A 17043-nucleotide genomic window follows, 5' to 3' on the forward strand; every position below is an offset into this window, starting at 1 on the left:
ATTGAACTAGACGATAATAGATTGACTGAAGCCTAATTTATAATTCGTGATTGGGGTACACATCTGACAGCTCTCGTAAATACTGAAAACCGCTATATAGTCCAAACATGACATAAAAAAGCAATGTTTGTGTCGTTTCTTACATCGAATTCTGAAATCAAAGTATACATTTGGTGATTTTAGCAATGTTTGTGTCGTTTCTTACATCGAATTCTGAAATCAAAGTATACATTTGGTGATTTTAGCAATGTTTGTGTCGTTTCTTACATCGAATTCTGAAATCAAAGTATACATTTGGTGATTTTAGCAATGTTTGTGTTTCTGACATCGGCTAAACGCTCTTAAAACCTTACAATGGGTGGGTGGTGAAATGATTATGGATTCTTCAACAAAAGTATATACCACAACAGATCAAACAATAGGGTGGCTTCTATATACCTGCATGCTTCAACATATCTATATACCTGTATGTAGTTTCAACAGAACTATAGAGTGGTTTTCAACATCCCGTTCAACAAAATGTATTTGTTAAAGTGTAATAGCCAAGCCAGAACAAAAGAGAACAAAGACATTACAGTGTATTAGTACTAGATAAACTAAATAGTATTTCACGGGTTTTTGAAAACCACTCTATACCTGCATGCTTCAACAGAAATATCAAATGACTGATGGGTGGGTCACTTCCACAGCCAAAATGTCTAGTCCACATGAATAAAATGCTTGAATAAAATGGTTGTGCCAGTTGTATGCATCAATAGATGAATAAAATGGCTGTGCTGTATGCCTCGATAGCACAATACTATAACCAGAATGGTGGGATGACTTGAATGCGGTGGTTCACAGTATCACACACATACACGCGGTCTTCTTGATCCACAGCAACTCCTTCAGCCTGCTCAAAATGTCCCTTGGGTTTGCCCGTCGATGGATTCTCCACCTTGGTAATAAACGCCCCGTCTGCTGTGAACACTTGCACTCGGTGGTTGCTATGATCCGACACGATCACGTGACCTGAATTTAAGCCAAAGTTTATTAAATGGGTGTCTAGTGAGGACCTACTGTATCAAGCAATCACTCTCTATCGTGCGACCAATATACAAAGTTCAATGAGGCTGTATTGAGATACCTCCATCGCGCAGCAACTATGGTCTCGTTCCTAAGGGCGACCGCGTAATAAAGGTACCATTGTAATACAGTACTTTACCCGCATATAACAACCTAGGTTTTTCCAGCTTAGCCTAAACAGGTTCTTATTTAACGGGTACTATTTTAAACTTTAGGCTACTTAGGTTCTTAAATTGGTTCTTGATTCTAAAGAAAAGTTAATTTACAAATGGCTGGTAGAAGTGCGGTGTCTAGATTTGATAAAATGTCAATACCGACCCTTAAAATCTATTTAAACTCTTAACATGCTAAAATATTAATTTAATAATAATTTATTAATTTATTCATAATTTTCATCATTGCTGGGAGATCTTAAAGGTTCATTTTTTTTCTAATAAGAACCTGTTTCGAATTCTATTCTGTCACCGCACTGAGGGACCACGCGAGATAGCATTGCGCCTGCGCGAACTTCATTGTATTGCCGCCTTTCTGCGAACAACAAGTTCTATTTTGCGGTAATAATTCGCTGCGAAATATGTCGTCAAATGAAAGGAACGAACCGTGTAAGAACAGTGAATTGGGCAAGGAAGTCTCAGGGAAGTCTAAGAGAAAGCGAGAGGACGGAAATCGTCCCCGTTCCATCGAAGACCCCGAGAAGATTGCCCACATTGCTGAGGGATAATCTGAATCCGGGCAGGATGTGAAATTGCAAAAAGTGCAATTATCTTTGGTCAAAGGCATGTGTGCCTTGTCACGTGCACTTAGCAAAGTGCTCGACAAATTGTCACTGATTCCTTCGGGAAACGACATATTTAGAAAGGCCAGTGATGCCTTTGCTCTCATTGCTAATGCGAATATGGAGCTAAATCAGAGACGAAAGGAACTCATGAAGCCTGACGTGAATAATGAGTATAGACACTTATGCTCATCATCTTCAACTGTCACTATTACTGACCAGCTTTTCGGAGATGATCTGGCCAAGAAAGTCAAAGAGTTGACTGAAGTCAATCGTGTGGGGAAGCGTGTTACCACAACAAACCCAACAGCTTACCCCAGATCTCGTGACAACAGAAACTTGAGAGCTGGAAGCTATGGCTCCGGGGGACGGATGTTTCGTACAAGGAAGTCTTTTTTAGACTCGCGAAACTACGGCAACCAGCAGCCGGACAACACAAACCAGACACGGAAGTTCAACAAGCAAAAGAGAGGGAAATGACTGAAAGAAAATGGGTAAGAAAATGGTAAGAAAATGTTCACTTGAGTCTAATGACAAAATAGGTGGACGACTGAAGCATTTTTCCTCCGAGTGTGCAGAAATAACCAATGACAAGTTCATTCTTGATTGTGTACAGCATTACAAAATTGAATTTATTGCTCAACAGCCTGAGCAACACTTTGTACCTAAGGAGATCAATTTCACTGACAATGAGGAAAGCTTTGTAGAGGAGAAAATTTGTAAACTTTTGAGTAAAGGAGTCCTTATAGAGGCCAATCCCTGCACAGGAGTGAGATGAATATATTTCTAATATATTCATCAGACCTAAAAAAGATAACAGCTACAGGCTAATTCTTAATCTGAAAAATCTTAACAAGTATGTGCAGTACCATCATTTTAAGATGGATACTTTACAGTCATAAGGCTCACGAAAAAGGATTGCTTCATGGCATCAATGGACTTGCGAGATGCTTATTACTCAATACCTATTGACATTGAACACCAGAAATTCTCCTAGAATGGAAAACTGCTTCAGTTCACCTGTTTGCCAAATGGACTTTTTTTGTAGGCCTAGATTATTCACTAAGGTGTTACAACCTGTATATGCTAAGCTCAGACAACAAGGCCACCTAAATGTGGGATACATAGACGATTCATATTTACAAGGGGACACAATAGAGGAATGCAATAATTATATTGCTGACACATGTGCCCTCTTTACTAAGTTGGGGTTTATTATCCACCCAACTAAATCAGTGCTGTTTCCAACTTTTATTTTTTGGGATTTATCCTTGACTCTGTCAATATGACTGTGAGCTTAACACCTGAAAAGATTTCCCACATTAAAGATAAATGTGCCAGCTAGTCAGGAAGGGAGAAACAATCATTCATGACCATTGCCCTGAGGAAAGTATAGCAGAACTTCAGTGGTGGGTCAATAACATTGACAAAGTAAATTACCCTATTTGCCCCCCTAATTGACATCGCTCTCCATACTGATGCCTCAAAGATGGGATGGGGGGCAGTTAGGGGCTCAGAGAAAACCGGGGGAAGATGGTCAGAGTTTGAGTCTCTAAGTCACATTAACTGTTTAGAATTAATGGCTGTGTTTTTTAAAGCCTTCTGCAGCGATGCCAGATCAGTTCACACTAGAGTTTATTCTGATAACACTTCCACTGTAAATTACATTGCATCCATGGGAGGGTCACAATCCATGGAATGCAATTCAATAGCAACTAAAATCTGGCTATTTTGCATAGAGAGGGAGATATGGTTGTCTGCAGCTTATAGCCCTGGAAAAGAGAATGTCCAAACGGACAAAGAATCTAGGGTATTCAGTGATAACAAAGAGTGGATGATTGCACCACAATTATTTAAGCAAATTACTGATACATGGGGTGAACCAACCATTGACTTGTTTGCCTCAAGGTTAAACAAGCAAGTAACATGCTATGCATATTGGAAACCAGATCCAGATACAACCTATGTAAATGCTTTTTCAATCAGTTGGAATGATAAATTCTTTTATGCATTCCCTCCATTTAGTTTGATTGCACGCTGTCTCAAGAGAATAGCGATGGAGTACTCAGAGGGGCTGCTGATCGTTCCAATGTGGCCAACTCAGCCATGGTACTCACAGCTACTCCACATGTTAACAGATGTTCCAAGGATGGTTCCACGAAAGCCAGACATTCTGAGAATGCCAGCGAGATAGGACATTGTACACCCACTGATAGGAAAGATGACATTGATGGCTTGCAGAGTATCAGGAGATCCCTTGAGACACAGGGAATTTCTCAACAAGCTACAGAGATCATACTACAATCATGGAGACAGGGAACCCAAAAACAGTATGCATCGTACATCAAACGGTGGATTAAGTATAGTGCTGCAAGGAAAGTTGATTGCACTGATCCCTCTATACCTCGAGCATTAGATCTTCTCGTCGAGTTATATAATCAAGGTATTGGTTATAGCGGTATGAAACCGGCGAAGTCTGCTCTTTCATGTATCTTAAAGCCAGTGAATGGCATTTCGTTTGGATCTCACGCTACAGTCAGTCGGTTTCTGAAAGGAGTGTTTCAGTAAAGGCCAACAATATCGCGGTACACAGAAACATAGGATGTCGGTACAGTTTTGGCCTACCTCAAGACAATCCCAAGTACAGCTGATGCTTCGCTTAAGGACTTAAGTTTGAAAACTGTAATGCTAATGTCCCTTGTCTCAGCTCAAAGAGGGCAAACGATTCATATGCTAAATCTCAAGGACATGATTAATGAAGAAACAGGGATAACATTTGTTATGTCTGTGCCTATGAAACAAACAAAACCAGGGTCGAAATCAGTTACTGTTCAGTTTAAACCATACCATGTTGACCCTAAACTTTGTGTGGTAACTGCATTAAGAGAATATGTGTTACGTACAGAAACACTACGAGGTGAATGTAAACAACTGTTTCTTAGTTACTTGAAGCCGTTTAAACCAGTGTCTAGGAGCACAATCAGTCGCTGGGTCAAAGTTGTTATGAAGACAGCTGGTATTAATACAGATAAGTTTAAGCCACATAGTACTAGAGCTTCGTCTACATCTAACGCTAATATTTCCTCTGTGCCTGTAGACCAGATTCTGTCAGTTGCTGGTTGGAGTTCAGCTAGCACATTTGCGAAGTTTTATAACAAACCAGTTGATGTAAACAATGGATTTGCTGATACCATTTTGGCAGCAGTTAAGGATTAATAAACCATTCTTGATGTTCAGGTAACCATGTGTGCAGTTTGCTTTGAAGTCTCACGTGGTCCCTCAGTGCGGTGACAGAATAGAATTCAAAAATTAAACGAGACTTACCTGTAGGTTGAAGTTTGATTGGAATTCTATCTGTCACCAAGCACAAATCTCAATCGTCTATTTTTGCTCCAGAATAGAGCTGTACGCATTATTTAAAATAAGCCATACGATGCTCATACTGAGCCAATATTTAAAGACCTAAACATTTTGAAATTTCACTGCATTTATTTTTTCATATTGGTAAGCTAATGTTTCAATTTAAGACTAAAATAATTCCTTGATACTTTGACAATATATTTTTTCACAATTCTCAAATTCATAATTACAATACAAGACGTGCTAAGCTATTTCACATTCCTAAATGCAGAACAAACATACGCAAATTTGCACTTAGATATCAAGGGCCTGCATTTTATAATTCCCTAGACACTGATACTCAGTCTGCAACTTCTTTAGCTTCTTTTGTGACTAGCATTAAAACTGTTCTTCTCAACTAGTATATTGATTTTTTTCCCTTTTTTGACTTTTTGTATGTGTGTATATGTTGTTGTTTTTATATAAAATCATAGTTCAGGTATATTAGTATGTAATCTCCTTATTTATATTTAGCCATGACTTAATATTATGTATTTTTTCTTATAAATGGGGAGGACTATCTCGTATAAGCCTTGTGGTTTTTATGGTCCTCCTCGCCATGTATTCGTCTAATTAATTATATATTTAATGTACTTATTGTAAATATGTGGCAAATAAAAAAAACTTGAACTTAAACTGAGGGATTACGTGCACACCCTATACTGTTTATTATTCTACCCATCCGTTTGACTGAGGGATTACGTGTCCACCCTATACTGTTTGTTATTTCTTACCCATCCCTTTGACTGAGGGATTACGTGTCCACCTTATACTGTTTGTTATTTTCTACCCATCCCTTTGACTGAAGGATACGTGCCCGCCCTATACTGTTTGTTATTTTCTACCCATCCCTTTGACTGAGGGATTACGTGCACGCCCTATACTGTTTGTTATTTTCTACCTATCCCTTTCTACAGGTGTTTGGGTTAACCTGCACACATAGTAAGTGCTTTAAAAAATGAAGTTCGCGCAGGCGCAATGCTATCTCACGTAATCACTCAGTGCTTGGTGACAGATATAATTTCAATCAAACTTCAACTTACAGGTAAGTCTCGTTTAATTTTTGAATTTAAGCTAATTAGGTTCTTATTCAACGGGGGTCTAAATTGGTATTTTAGGCCAACAGGTTCTTTAATTCTAGGTGCTTTTATGGGTAAGCACTGTAATTCATAGTTATTACACTAGATGTACCACTAATAATAAGAAGCTAAACTTTTAGACACTCTCGGAAGAGGACAGCTCTACAGTCCCTTTTTGTAATCAAACTCTCTATTCGTACGGCCGCTAAAAATAATTTTTTTAATCTTTTCTAGGAAAATCAGAATTCAATTAACTCCTCGTCATTAACATTGCATCAATTTGCCTAAAAGGGCTTTAAAATGCGGTCTAAGTCTCCATTACTTCTCGGAAGTTGGACATCAATAGATCGTATATCCTAGCAGAGGCTTGTAGTTGCTTCCAGCGCGCAGCAAGAGTAGGCTGGTAACCAGGGTGAGGATCGTAGGAACTCACAATGTTTACGGAGTCATAAATTTTATCTTCACACCGCTATGAAAATAGACCTCTCGACAAATCAAAGCTTACTGCTTACAATCTATGCACTGTACAAAACTATGTACGGACAGCTTTCAATGCAGTTTTGAGTAAGAAACAAAATTAAGAACAAATCATTACCTGAGACATAGATCATAGAAATAGACCTAGACGAGTGTTCCTATAGACTAGTCTAGAAGTAAGCAATAATAATAAATGTTTGTTCCTACCTTTGCTATTCGTGGCTATGCCTGTTGGCTCATTCAACTCTCCATCTGCGCATCCTTTGCGGCCGAACCGGAACAAACGATTGCCATGACAGTCAAACACACTGACTCGGCACTCCCTGGGTTCCGTGACATAAACACGCTCATTGTGTATTGCCACAAACCTGGGTAGATCTAATTCCTTGGCAAATACCTTGAAAAAGGCTCCGGTATCGGTAAAAACCTGTAACCTCCCGTTGTCTTTGTCCACTACAAGGAGATTCCCGCTTGATAACACAGCGAGACCGAGGGGGCATCTTAGCTGGCCCTTCTTTTTGCCTTTCTCGCCAAACTTTCTCAGAAACACCCCCTTTTTATCAAATAAATGGATATTGTTGTGATCACAGTCGGCCACATAGATGACCCCTGTAGGACCCACTGCAATGGCGCCAGGATTTTTGAAGAATCTCGCTTTCTTGCTGACTTTCCCAAATTGCATGATAAACTTTCCATCGGGGTTAAAGACTTGGATTCTTTGATTTGTCATGTCACAGACAAGCAAACGGTTTCCCTTCTTGTCAAACGCCGCACCAAATGGGAGGTTGAACTCGCCGCTATTTCTACCTTTGCAACCGATGATATGGATCTCATGCAGTTGTTGCCTTGAAGGGAGGACCACGCCGTAAGTCTGATCCTGGTCACCCCTTTTGTCTTTTTCATCACTTATAGTCCGCTTAGAGTCCAAATTCACAGTCTGGCACGTGTCCTCGCTAAGAGAATGATTCTCGTCCTCCTCCTCTTTGTCAGTATCTATGTTGTAATCAATTATGCGTTTTCTCTTTTTTTTAAAAACAACTACCATATCTTTATCTTCATCACCACATTTTTCATCTCGCTGCTCAATCCTGGTATCTCTAATGCCATTTGATGCAATATTTGCAATATCCTCCAAACTAAGCACCTCTTTTAAAGAACCTGCAGAACTGTGATGCTTCCGTTTTCTCTTTGGTCCACTGTCTTGGTGCTCAAATGCGGTCTCAACATGACATGGTTCACATGCAGTGATAGTTGACTCTGCACTATCTGCAGTTGTTGGCTCATCCACACATCTATTAATTGTAGCCAGTTGAGACTTGAGGGTTGAAGCATCTCTCATAGATGGATTGTTATCTGCGATTAAGCATGGTGTGTGATACTGGCTCTCCTTGCTCAACAACTGAGTATAACTGTTGTCTGAGCATGAAGAGCCCAAAACACCCAATTCCTGGTCGCAACCTGAATTATGCAAGCATGGGGTGTTTATGTACGTGTCTGGACAGCACCCTGCATAATCTGGACTATTGACTGAGCATCGGGTGTGTTCCATTTTATTCTGGTCACACCCTGTATTTTGTTGGCTGTTAACTGAACACAGGGTGTGATCTATGGTATCCTGGTCACACCCTGTACTTTGTTCGCTGTTTACTGAACATGGGGTGTGATCTATGGTATCCTGGTCACACCCTGTACTTTGCTGACTGTTCAACGAGCATGGGGTGTGGTCTATGGTACCCTGGTCACACCCTGTACTTTGCTGACTGTTCAACGAGCATGGGGTGTGGTCTATGGTATCCTTGCCACACCCTGTACTTTGCTGACTATTCAATGAGCATGGGGTGTGTTCTATGGAATCCTGGTCACACCCTGTACTTTGCTGACTGTTCAAAAGGCATAGGGTGTGGTCCATGGCCCTTTTGTTATACCTTGAGCTTTGGCAACTTTTGACTGTGGGTGGGGTGTGAACACTAGGATCCTGGCTGCTGTCTAGATGATGCTGACTGGATGTGAGTGAGCTCCCTACTTGGCTTGGCGTGAAAATCCTGTCCGGGGGAGATTCACTGATTAGGGTAGTGCCTTCTGAATTTACCACAGGCTAAAGAAAATAGAATTAATTAAAATCAGCATGCATGAAATCTAACAATGCTAGAACACACTTTCTAGCAAAGAGGCATGATTTTAGTGAAATTAACAAATTGTTAATCAGGCTAATAATGGAATGTATGTAAAGCCCCACAAGTATAGTTTTACATTAGATTGAAATGTGGTACTAAACCATGCAACTTTGGGGAGCGCTGTGTGTTGTTTACTTGTCTTCCAGACAAATTTGTAGCTGTGTACAAATGAAAAAGATAATTCCATTGCTATGATAATGATAAAAAGAACTGTGCTGAGATCTGGGCTTAATTCTCCAAATCCTCTACATGTACACCATATTGAAAAAATGTTGTCATTGCAAATGGCACTTCCAAAGTTCCAAGACCAAAACATGCTTACGGTACTTATTATTCGTAAACTTGAAGGTTATAAATAAGCTCCATCCATGCAGGAGCCATATATCCATGTTGTAAAACTGCTTCTCACCATTTCTCAATCAAAATTTTCCCTTGTTATAACATTTTTTGAAAAAGGTATATCTATATATATAAGACCAAAATCTACTTTTATTTCCCCAGTTAAAAGGCATTTCACAAATTTGATACCAGTATCCCTGAATCAATTCTTTCAAAATCATAACATTAAAAAATAAGACGGCACCCACTGCACTTGGATTTGAGTAGTTTGCATAAGTCCCCTTCATGAGCAATTATAGCTCTTGGGATAAATGCAAAATATTGTTTAAATAAAAAAAATATTTTCATTGTTTTGTAGTGACTGTTTTAATTTGTTACATTTTTTTGCACATCATATTACAATTGGAACACATGGCAGAACTCCTTCTCTGAAGGCATTTATCAAATAAACTGTCAGAGGTACTGATGCTCTCTATGCTTGAAGGTGGGGTGTTTATAAATATTATATTATTATTGCAGTTGTGGATAAAGGAAGGGGGAGGCACCTCAATGAAAAATCATGGGTGACATTTCAGATTTTCACTCCTATTACAGTGGAACCTCAGTATAATGCTATCATACATTATATTAATAACATTATGTTATATGAAACCCATATCCAACAAAACTCTGGACCCTCTCTGGATATACACATTGCACTTACTGCACTGGATTTTTGCTTTATAATACCATTATTAAGTAATGCTGAATAAACTTACATTTTAGTGTAGTTTGTCAGCACTGAGAACAGTAAATGTTTCTTTAAAAATACCACGTGTCCACCAGGTGCTCATAAGAAGCAATCAACTGCCCCACATTCTGGTATTATAAAGGATTGTGTAACATTAATTTGTGGACCAGGCTATTTTTAGACACAAAGATTAGCCTATCTGTTGTGACCTGTGTGTTGACGTTTTGGCCCTGATATCCACCCATTACTATAAAGAGGTTTCACTGTGATGTGTGTGTGTGTGTGGGGAGGGGGGTCTTCCCCATCCAAGCCTCCATCCAAGGGAGGCTATACATACCTCTTTGCCGATTCTTCCCCACTGCTCTATCATTGTCTTGAGGCGGTCAGATTGAGAATTGTCAGTAAACTCTAAATATCTGGTTTTACTGCCCGTATACAAAAAGTCTGCGCTCATGTGTCCTGCTTTTATTTCTTTCACTCTATTTTCCACTGTCCTTAGGACGCTCAGCCTCTCAACCAAATTCCCTTGGCCTAAAGCATTATCAATAAAAACTTTGACTCTCTCGATAGAGGAAAGCTCTTTGCGATGTTTCATGATCCTGTAATCTAGTGCTTGCTTTTTGCAATCTGATACCAACTCAAGATCATTTAAAAGTAAATTTTGGCGTGCTGTAACAGCTTCTATTATCTTTTTTGATGCTTCAATGATTTCTTCCTTACAGTTCAGTGTTTGGTTTTCTAGTTCTTTTTTTTCGGCTTCAACACCTTCCATGCTAATATACAGAACTTTACGCATTTCCAAGCATTTATCAAATATATTTCTAACTTTAAAAAGGCGTCTTGCTAAGGCACCCCCTCCAAATTCCTCAACTTTGTGTTGTAAGTTCGCATGTTCTACAACGCAACTCAAACAAAGTGGCTCATTGCAGTTCGCACAATATCGAAGCAACAACTTCTCGTCTTTATGTTTCCAGCATTCTAAGTTAACATGTAGGGACTGGAAAATCTTGAGAGGCTTTTCTTCATTGATGAAAATTACTTGATGCTCCCGAGTAAGTTTTATTCTCCGATGTGCTTCCAGGCACATGCGACATAAGAACTCGTTACAATCCAAACATCTAGCATCTGCTAGAGCGGAGTTTTCATCGCAATTCGAGCAGATGACAGCATCATTCTCATCCAGACAGCATCTAAGATAATTCTTAACATTGCAAGCAAAGAAGTTTGTCTTCAGCTCGCTTGTCTGTGGTATGCCTACAAGGGAATCGCAAAGTCGACAAAGCACATTCCACATATTTCCGTGTTTCTGAGCTGATTTCTGACAGCAAGATCGGCAAATCGAGTCAAGGCAAGGCAAAAGGACGGGATCATTCATCGTTTCCTTGCAAGAAGGGCATGTTATGAACTTGGTAAGGTTTTCCAGGAGCAAAACATCGTTTTCATTGACGTTATGCGGGTCCGTCTCAGTAGCCATGTTGTTTGTGTATGGCCCGCGTAGGAGACGTCTCGCAAGTCTCGCAAAAATCACAAAGTCTCGGAATCTCAGCAAGGTCTCGAAGTCTCGTTTTTGTTTCAAAATTTTAGGGGTTTCGGAGCCTCGTTTTCCGAATCCGATTTCGGATTCCGAAATTTGACGAAAATCTGGCTCGGATTTACCAACAGGTAGCCCAAGCTCTTTATTTGTCCCATTACGAGCCGCATGCAACCGGAAGTTAAAAAATACTGCCTCTGTGCTACGGAGTGACGTCATATTGTTGTCATCGTACTAGATTTGCGGTTTGATATTGACACCATAAGTGTTGGTAAAACACTTGTATCTTTGAGTCTGGTAAGTATAATAAAGCACTGCCTAGTTGAGGATTTAACATATGCGACAAAACTTAATAAAGAAGCGGTCGCGATTTATGTTACATCGCCGGAAGAGCGTGATAGCGCAGCTATGTAGATACCTGAGAGCTTTAGGGAGCCCAACAGGTAGCCCAAGCTCTTTATTTGTCCGGGCTCATAAGTAGGGGCAATCAACTTCCCCATGTTCTGGTACTATATAGGTGTCACGGCGGGTCAGGCTGTTTTTAGACGCGCGGATGAGATTCGACCTTTGTGTTGACGTTTTGGCTGAGCTCAACTGCACGCGCAGTCTCAGACAAAAAGCTATGTTCTCTTTTCGGACTTTTTGTTGCTCTCTTCTTTAATATGAATCCAACCCTACCTATGACTTTGAATTCTAGCTTGCAATTCTTTTGATAAACAAACAAAACCGACAGACGATAGATAAAAATATATTCTTCCTAACTGCAATTTGCGCGTGCAGCCTCACGTCACTCGCGCGCGCGACCAACGTCAAAGTAGCTGAATGGCCCGTTCGTGCGCGCGCGTCTAAAAATAGCCTATTCCTAGGAAACGCTGTGACATTTATATAATACAGATGATTGCCCCTACTTAGGAGCCCCTGTTTGCCCCTAATTACTCGTTACGGTGAACATAGGGCGAAAAACAAAATTAGTGAGAAATAAAAAACAACTTGTTGGAAAGACGTGTGTAGTCTAGTGTTGTGTTTATGTTTACTTTTTGCGTGTTCTATGGGCCGTATTAAAGCGCCTATTTTAAGATTCACGATTTGAACTCTTACCATGTATGAGGTTGTCGCCGTGATTTGAGCGCGATAAAGCGGGAGGAAGTGTGTTTTTGAGGACGGAACGTGAGGTATGTCCAAAATTAATTTCCTATCTTTTACTTCGTTCTGTAAGCTGAGTGGTTAGGTTTCAGAAAGTGTTCAGCGGCGTGGGTTGGTATGGATCGAGATTGCGAGTCTACAGTTCTGCGGTGGTCATTAAAGCGTTAATTTGCGTTTAGTTTCCCCAATGTATTGAAGGTTACAGCTGTTACATTGAATCATATAAATCACGTTTTTAGTATTGCAGGTTAGGTGGGAGGTTATAGGTCGTGTTTCACCTGTTGAGAAAAATGTGTAGCTTATTAGGCCATCGGTTCTAATATAGGGGCAGGTTAGGCAGTTTTTTTCTCAACGGAGGGCACCGGGAGGCTGGTTGGTCGGAAGGTAGCTTGGCTAAAAGATACCCAAGTCTCCAAATTTACACCCTAAAGATACGATGGTGATCCCCGTCCGATGGATATTGGAAGACCTCCCCCCAAGGGGGGAGGGGGGGGGGGGGGGGGCGTTTAACATACCTTTTCAACCTTGTGATGATTTATACCAAGAGACCATGATGTAAGAGAACGAATCCCCGTGGCCAATGATGTCGTCCTTGAAAGCTTTTTTTAGATTGCGCGAGCTTGTCAATCATATCATCCATATAAGGTTCGGCGTGCCATATTTGGTTATGGGCACCTCGCGAGCTAGTACATTTTCACAACAAGTTTTTTTCCCTCTGCACTTTTTACTTGGTTCGCTACCTGTTTTTTACTGTGATACCTGTGGTAGCCCAGTCATAGAATTGAACTGTTTTTTTTTTCTGTCGTCTCGCGATTTGCACAATGCAATTCCCAAGAACCCTTGCGCCACAGACGATACTTCTTATTTTAGTGTATTGATTGCCACCTTACTAAAGCCTTTTTCTCACACAAAGTATCTAGCCTACTGTCCTACGTCATCTCAACGCTTAGTTACCAAAAACTTTTGCATAATTTTAAACTGTGTCAAGGCCGCCATCTTGAATTTGAGATTCCAGCTCTCAGATCCATGTTATTTGTGCAGTTGAAGGCCCGCGATTTAATAACTGCATATTTAACCATGGCCTCAATTTCTACCAAGTTATTTTGGAAAATCATCTCAGGTTGGATTGATTTCGCTGTATTTACTCGTGTTTACATTTGCGACCCGAGTGCGAGACACGTGGGGTCAAGATAAGAATTAAGTTAAAAGTGCTGACTGCTCATTCAAGATGCATCGGTTTGACCCCTAAAAATGCTTCTTTTTCTCTGCAATTTGGTGAGATAGAATACCTAGGCATTCTTAGAGTCTATGTTATGTATATTAATACAAGAAGGCCTTTATTTTTCTTTGATTTACAATATTTTTAGATGAATGAACTTCTATTTTTCACGCAAATGTTCAGAAATCATGTCACTCAAGAAACCCTTGTCACTGGAATAAAGATTTACTTCATTACAAAGACTTGAAATATTTTATTTGTGAAATACCTGTCTTAATAACCACAATATCGGTGTGAATATAATGGTACGACGTCTTCCCGTTCAATTATTTATATAACATTTAGACAACTGAACATTAGATAACTTAACAGATACCAGGACACCACCCTATGAGTAGCATTGTGATCATGAGCCTTGAAGAGCAGCTAAAAGGATTAAAACAGGTCGCGAACGAAGTAAAAAAGTGCAGAGGGAAAGAAATTGTTGTGAAATTGTGCCCATAACCAAATATGGCGCGACGAACCATATATGGATGCTATGATTGACAAGCTCGCGCAATCTAAAAATAGCTTTCATGGACGTTATCATGGGCCACGGGGATTCGTTCTCTTATATCATGGTCTCTTGCCGCGCGCCATGTCGATTCCGAATCTGGCTATTTTTAGTAACCACCACACCACCACTGCGCGTGAGCATTTTTACTCACCCTACCCTCGCGCTGTGGCATTTACATCTTGTTTGTCTCTGTTTTGTGAATTGAAACCGAAAAAACCCACCCTATTTGCACAAATACAAATCGAAAATTTTTGTGATGATCAAAGGCAGCAAGCTGAAGTATCTGAGCTTTTGTAAAAGGGGGAAAATAAAGAGGGAGATATTACTGTACTTCTTTGATGTTGTTATTATTATATGCTATATTATTATGTTGTTATTATACAAGCTGGAGTCGGGATTTGAATCAAACGCGGTATCAGCCATTTTATCGCTCGTCGGTTTTTCTTTCTCTTCATTTGACTTCGTCGCTCAGACAAACAAAACAATCAAACTATTCAAGGATTTAGCTTTCTTCGAGTATATTTGCCAATCTTGCTTACTTAAGTTAGACTTGTTTTCTTCTTCCGAGTTATTTTACATGATCTCTTTTCATTGCTATCGAGTTGGCAAAACAACAACACGCAACCGCGGGGGAGTAGGACAACATAAAAGGAGCAAATCCTCACGCGCAGTGGTGGGGTGGTGGTTACTAAAAATAGCCAGATTCGGAATCGACATGGCGCGCGGGTAATATCAAAGTGTCCCTCTATTATCTTCTCTTGGGAAAGTTGATCCCCTATGCACTTTATGCATTTCAATGTCTTTCATGTCCGAGATACGGTTAATTGGATCTAGCGTACTCTATTGAAGATTATTTTCAGAGCGTTCGTAAAAAAGGAAGGTAATTTCGGTCAAAAAATTTCCATAAAAGTCTTTGCCTGTTCAACATCGCTCAAGATGTGATCGCGCGTGTTGCTAGGAAACTGCTTGTTCTAAAAATAGCTTTCACGGACGACATCATTGGAACATACCCTAATACGGGGGATTCGTTCTCTTACATCATTGTCTCTTGTTAATACTTTGTGCCAGCGGCAAGGTACAAGGCTCTGGGATAATCAATTTTTCGGGTGATTCTGATTGGCTATCGAATTTGCTTCATAGAGCATGCGCAAAGGGAACTGAAGTGAATAGAACAGCTATACGACGCCCTGTCATATACTAGTATTTCCTGTTTTGAAAATAAAATGGGTGAGAGAACATCCACAAAAAGCCAGCGAACCAGGGGCTCATAAGTAGGGGCAATCAACTTCCCCACACTCTGGTACTGTATAGGTGTAACGGCGTTTCCTAGGATCAAGCTATTTTTAGACGCGCGGATGAGCCAATCAGATTCGACCTTTGTGTTGACGTTTTAGCTTTTTTTTATAAACTTTATAAACTTTTCTAGTTTAAAATTTGTCTTGATCTTGCAATAAGTGCGTAGCTTTCCACTATTTTGCTTTAACTGTGCCTGGGTTCTCCAAAATGTTGCATAACTGTTATATAATACTTTCTTAATATATTTTCCTAGAGTATGAATTTGTTGCCATTCAATATCTACTTCCTGTAGTGTCTTTAAATCACACCAAGCAAATAAGGAATTGATAAACCTTACAGGGACATTAGATGTTGAAGAAAGGCTACAAATTCAATTATATATGGAGAACAGGGAAAAGCCCCACTAATAGTACAAATTTCTTCCCTGGTGGCAAAATATTGGTGCTGAATAAAAAGTAGGATATATGAAAACACCTTAGTGGGGGAAACGGCGAAGATCAGCCTTTCTTAAACATCTAATGTCCCTGTAAGGTTTATCAATTCCCTATTTGCTTGGTGTGATTTAAAGACACTACAGGAAATAGATATTGGCCAGCAAATTAATACCCTAGGAAAATTTAAGAAAGTACTATATAAAAGTTATGCAACATTTTGGAAAACCCAGGCACAGTTAAATCAAAATAGTGGAAAGCTACGCACTTATTGCAAGATCAAGACAAATTTTAAACTAGAAAAAAATATTTATCAGAAGCTAATGTTAGACGCCGACAATCTATGACTAGATTGCGTGTCTCGGCACACAAACTAGCAATTGAAACAGGCCGGTATAAAAATTTATCAATGATATACGTCGAGTATTTTTTAATGATCAATAACTCTTTCAAACTGTTAAGGCCAAAAGACCTTTTTTTGTATATTATGAGCTTAACAGATGACTCCATTACTAGCCTAGTCCTGAAATTTTGTGATGATGTAAATAAATATTATGAATAGAGGATAGGCATATAAGCCAACCTACTTAGTATATTATCCTAATATACCTGTATTGGTATCTATTGGAATAAAGTTATTATTATTATTATTATTATTATTATAATTATTATAATTATTATTATTATTATTATTGTTGTTGTTGTTATTATTATTATTATATAATACAGATGATTGCCCCTACTTATGAGCCCCTGAGCGAACCCATTTCAAACTAAACTTTATCGTTGCTGCTACAAACTTTTCTTTTAAAACCACACGATGGGGAGC

General features: G+C 39.5%; 1 protein-coding gene across 1 annotated transcript; it reads right to left on the reverse strand.

The window, feature by feature from the left end:
• Nucleotides 1-122: 122 nt before the first annotated feature.
• LOC5504610 (E3 ubiquitin-protein ligase TRIM71) lies at nucleotides 123-11712 on the reverse strand. Its single transcript, XM_032372938.2, has 3 exons — nucleotides 10376-11712; nucleotides 7003-8890; nucleotides 123-1011 (listed from the first exon to the last, which is right to left on the reverse strand). The coding sequence occupies exons 1-3, from the start codon at nucleotides 11510-11512 to the stop codon at nucleotides 800-802; spliced, it is 3237 nt and encodes a 1078-aa protein (XP_032228829.2). The 5' UTR covers nucleotides 11513-11712; the 3' UTR covers nucleotides 123-799.
• Nucleotides 11713-17043: the final 5331 nt, after the last annotated feature.

The sequence above is a fragment of the Nematostella vectensis genome, chromosome 3 (assembly GCF_932526225.1).
Source record: "Nematostella vectensis chromosome 3, jaNemVect1.1, whole genome shotgun sequence".
Lineage (NCBI taxonomy): Eukaryota > Metazoa > Cnidaria > Anthozoa > Actiniaria > Edwardsiidae > Nematostella > Nematostella vectensis.